This window comes from Vigna umbellata, chromosome 5 (genome assembly GCF_029865625.1).
Source record: "Vigna umbellata cultivar VRB3 chromosome 5, Vumbellata_1.0, whole genome shotgun sequence".
Lineage (NCBI taxonomy): Eukaryota > Viridiplantae > Streptophyta > Magnoliopsida > Fabales > Fabaceae > Vigna > Vigna umbellata.
The window spans coordinates 19129488-19134134 of record NC_142169.1 but is presented as its reverse complement, the minus strand read 5'-3'; the positions used below and the strand labels follow the sequence as shown (position 1 = coordinate 19134134).

Here is a 4647-nt window from a genome sequence, read left to right as displayed (position 1 = left end):
GAGAGACGTGGAAAACGGGGTGAAGGTTGGATAACTGGGGTGGCAACGCAAGCTCATACGCCACTGGTCCGATCTTCCTCAATATCTGGTAGGGTCCAATGAACTTGGGGGATAACTTCTTTGGACGAACAGCTCGTCCCACACCAGTGACTGGATTGAGTCGAAGGAATACATGATCTCCTGCAGCGAACTCCAACGGTCTTCTCCTTTTATCAGCGTACGACTTCTGCCTGCTTAAAGACGTCTTCAATCTCTCCTGAATTTGCTTGACTTTCTCGGTCGTTTGCTGAATGAGTTCAGGTCCAGTTAGTACGTTCTCTCCCTCTTGAAACCAGCAAAGTGGCGTTCTGCACTTCCTCCCATAGAGAGCTTCAAACGGCGCCATTCTAATGCTCGCCTGATAACTGTTGTTATAAGTGAACTCCACTAGCGGCAGAATCTCATCCCATGCGCCTAAGTGATCTAGGACGCACGTCCTCAGCAAATCTTCTAACGTCTGGATGGTTCGTTCAGACTGGCCGTCCGTCTGAGGGTGGTAGGCTGAACTCATTTGCAACCTACTACCGAGCTCGCTTTGAAGTGACTGCCAAAACCGTGAAGTGAACCTTGTATCTCGATCTGAAATTATGCTCGAAGGTACTCCATGCAGACGAACGATCTCCTGGATATACAACTTAGCTAAGTTGGCTAACGACATCTTTAAGTTGACAGCTAGGAAGTGGGCGCTCTTTGTTAGCCTATCCACGATCGCCCAGATTGAATCATGATTTCTGACCGTGCGTGGTAGATGAGTCAAGAAATCCATGGATATGCTATCCCACTTCCATTCGGGAATCTCCAACTGTTGAAGCAATCCGCCAGGTCTTTGATATTCTGCCTTCGCTCGCTGACAGGTTAGACATGATGCCACAAAACGAGCGACATCACCCTTCATTCCAGGCCACCAAAACGATTTTCGTAGGTCTTGATACATCTTGGTCATGCCAGGGTGCATGCTAAGACGACTGTGATGAGCTTCCTCCAAAATAATCCGCTTCAGCTCGCCATCGTTAGGAACGCACGTCCTACCCTTGTAACGCAGCATGCCGTCCGTTCCTGTGTTGAAGTCCTTATCTTTATTTGAAACAATCGCGTTTAATATCTTCATCAGTTCTTCATCTTCACGCTGCTTCAGTCTGATTCGGTCGAACACATTGCTAGATATTCTAAGGTTACAGCACTTGATGCTGTTCGGTTCTAACTCAAACTGTAACCTTAGATCTCTAAAACTCTCTACCAAGCTCAGTTCGCGCACCATCAGAGACGACATATGCACCACTTTTCTGCTCAGAGCGTCCGCTACCACGTTCGCTTTTCCTGGATGGTAGAGCAGCTCAAAATCATAATCCTTCAAGAACTCAAGCCACCTCCTCTGCCTCATATTCAACTCCTTCTGATCAAAGAGGTACTTGAGACTCTTGTGATCACTGAAAACTTGGAACGTGGATCCATACAAGAAAGGCCTCCAGATCTTCAGTGCAAAAACGACCGCTGCCAACTCCAGGTCGTGCGTTGGATAATTCCTCTCGTGAATCCTCAACTGCCGAGACGCATACACTACCGCTCGCCTCTCTTGCATTAAAACACAACCCAGACCTTGATGAGAAGCGTCGCAATAGACTTCAAATGATTTAGACGTATCCGGAATAACCAGCACTGGGGCGCTCGTCAGCTTGACCTTCAGTTCTTGAAAACTGGCCTCACAACGATCAGTCCAAACGAACGGCTGATCTTTACGGGTCAATTGAGTTAGCGGCGCTACTATCTTAGCAAAACCTTCAATGAAACGTCTGTAGTAGCCCGCCAGTCCAACAAAACTACGTACCTCCGTGACCGAACGCGGACTCTCCCAATCCAATACCGCTCGCACTTTCGCTGGATCCACCGAGATGCCTCCAGCCGACACCACATGACCCAAAAACTGGATCTCCTTCATCCAGAATTCACACTTAGACAACTTGGCATATAATTCTTTCTCCCGCAACACTCCAAGTACGAGTCTAAGGTGCTCTTCATGCTCTTCTTCAGTCTTGGAATAGATGAGGATATCATCTATGAAGACAACCACAAACTTATCCAAATAGGGCCTGAATATGCGGTTCATGTACTCCATGAACACGGCTGGAGCGTTCGTTACTCCAAAAGGCATCACCACATATTCATAATGCCCATAACGCGACCTGAATGCTGTCTTCTGGATGTCATCTTCTTTAACCCTAATTTGATGATATCCGGATCTCAAATCAATCTTCGAGAACACTGCAGCCCCATGTAGTTGATCTAGCAAGTCATCTATCCTCGGCAAAGGGTACTTGTTCTTGATGGTCAGCTTGTTTAATTGCCTGTAGTCAATACACAACCGAGAGCTGCCATCCTTCTTCCTCACTAACAGCACGGGCGCTCCCCAAGGTGATACGCTCGGCCTAATGAATTTCTTATCTATCAACTCCTCAATCTGCTTCTTTAGTTCAGATAACTCCGCAGGCGACATCCTATATGGCTGAACCGAGATGGGAGCCGCTGTAGTCACCAAATCAATTGTGAACTCCACTTCACGCTGAGGGGGCAGTCCAGGGATCTCTTCAGGAAAAACGTCCGCAAACTCGTCCACAACCGATCGTCCATTACCGTTTATAGTTGACGATCGTTCTTCTACCATTCCTCTGGATTCCTGATCCTCGTGAGTCATAATCAGGAAACAGCTGGCGCCTTCCATAATGTCTTCTTTCAGCTGACCGAGCGTCACTGAAAGAACTTCTTCTTCTTCACCAGGGAAGATCAACTCCTTCGCTCCACAATCAATAAGAATGTGATTGGCAGCCAACCAATCCATTCCTAAGATCACCTCCAAACCTTGAAGAGGTAGGCAGATGAGGCTAACTTTAAACCTACGTCCATCCACTTCTATAGGACACTTGACGCACATAGTGGACGTCCTAACCTCACCAGCTGCTGGGGTCGACACCACCAGATCAAACTGCATCTCGCTCACTTCTAATCCCAGCTTTTCAACACACGCCTTCGAGATGAAGGAGTGCGTTGCCCCCGAATCATACAAAACACAGCAGGGTCTACCAAACAGCATGCATTCACCAACAATAAGGTTACCTGAACTCGCTGCTTCGGCGCTAGTTATGGCATACACTCGCCCACTAGCTTGGGCTCGTCCTCCTCTTGGCTGATTTCTTCCAGCATTGGGTGGCCTCATCACCGCACGCCCACTCATATTACACTCGTGATCCAAGTGCCCGTTTCTTCCGCAACGAGTGCATTGCTTTACTCCCACCAACTGAGGGCATGAAGACCTATAATGTGGCCCTCCACACCGAAAACAAACAACACCTCCCTGCCCAGACTGTCCGACAGGAACTACTGCTTGAGATCCGCTCGTCTGAGAAGACTGATTTGGACGAGCGTAAGGAGGTCTCCTCTGAACAGCACCTCCCCTGGACACCATCGGTCCCCTACTCACTGGTTGCTGCCTCTTCAACCGTTCCGCCTCTGCCATGTTCTTCTCCAAAACCTTGGCTCGCTCGACCATAGCAGGAAAAGACCGAATACACAAAGTTGAGATCAACACTTTCAGATCACTTCTCAACCCATTCTCAAACTTCCTGCACTGCCACTCCTCGTTAGTAGCCATCGTATTGAACCTCAGGAGGTGTTTAAAGGTGTTGGTATACTCCGACACAGACTTGGTTCCTTGTGCCAGTTGAAGGAACTCAACTTCCTTAGCGTAACGTACGCTGTCCGGGAAGTACTCCTCATAAAACTTGCCTCTGAAAACCGCCCAGGTTATTGGATTCTGAGCGTCTGTTAAGATGGCCTTCATACTCGTCCACCAGTGACTTGCTTCCCCAGTCAACAAATACTCTGTAAAAGCCAAGCGGCTTTCATCTGGACACCTCTTTGCATCGTAAATACGCTCCATGTCTCTCAGCCACTGGTCCGCCTCATCAGGAAGGCATTTCCCACTGAATTTAGTTGGACGATGTTGGAGGAAACTCTCCAAACTCCATTCAGCTGCAGGCGGGGCAGCGTTGGAAGAAGACGCTCCCGGGGTGTGCCTTGTAGCAGCTAAGATCTCCATCAACTGTCTTTGCGTCGTCTCAGAATTGGCACGAGAGGCCTCCAAACTCTGCATAGCGGCCTGGTTTTGCTGCATCAGGGTGGCGTTTTGTTCCATTAGGGTCGTATTCTGCTGTTGTAAGCGGTCTATCACTGTCTCCAACAACCTAGCGTGGTTGGACGCATCAGGTTCGTTAGGTTGGGGTGGAGGAGGGAGTCTAGGGGCCATCGTTTTCTGTACCAGAGAAAACGAACGTTAGAAGTGTCTAACAGTTAAAACATTAACTTATTAAACACACGATAAGTACACAGTAAAAACGTAATGCACTCATAACCTACAACGTCCTTAAGAGAACAAAACTGCTCTGATACCACTAATGTAACATCCCAAAATACAGTAATTACCATAAATCAGGATTAATTACAATTAACAGTAAAATAAACAGTCTTTAATATTAACAGCATTCAGTGGTTCAAAACCGAACGGCTTCATTACAAAATAACGAGCGTATCAGAGTAACAGGGAATAAAGCGGAACGA

General features: G+C 47.8%; 1 protein-coding gene across 1 annotated transcript; it reads right to left on the bottom strand.

Moving 5' to 3' along the window:
* Positions 1-1262: 1262 nt before the first annotated feature.
* Positions 1263-4183, bottom strand: LOC148197884 (uncharacterized). The gene is made up of 4 exons (XM_088115663.1): positions 3148-4183; positions 2430-2829; positions 1449-2126; positions 1263-1356 (listed from the first exon to the last, which is right to left on the bottom strand). The coding sequence occupies exons 1-4, from the start codon at positions 4181-4183 to the stop codon at positions 1263-1265; spliced, it is 2208 nt and encodes a 735-aa protein (XP_087971789.1).
* Between the last annotated feature and the right edge of the window lie 464 nt (positions 4184-4647).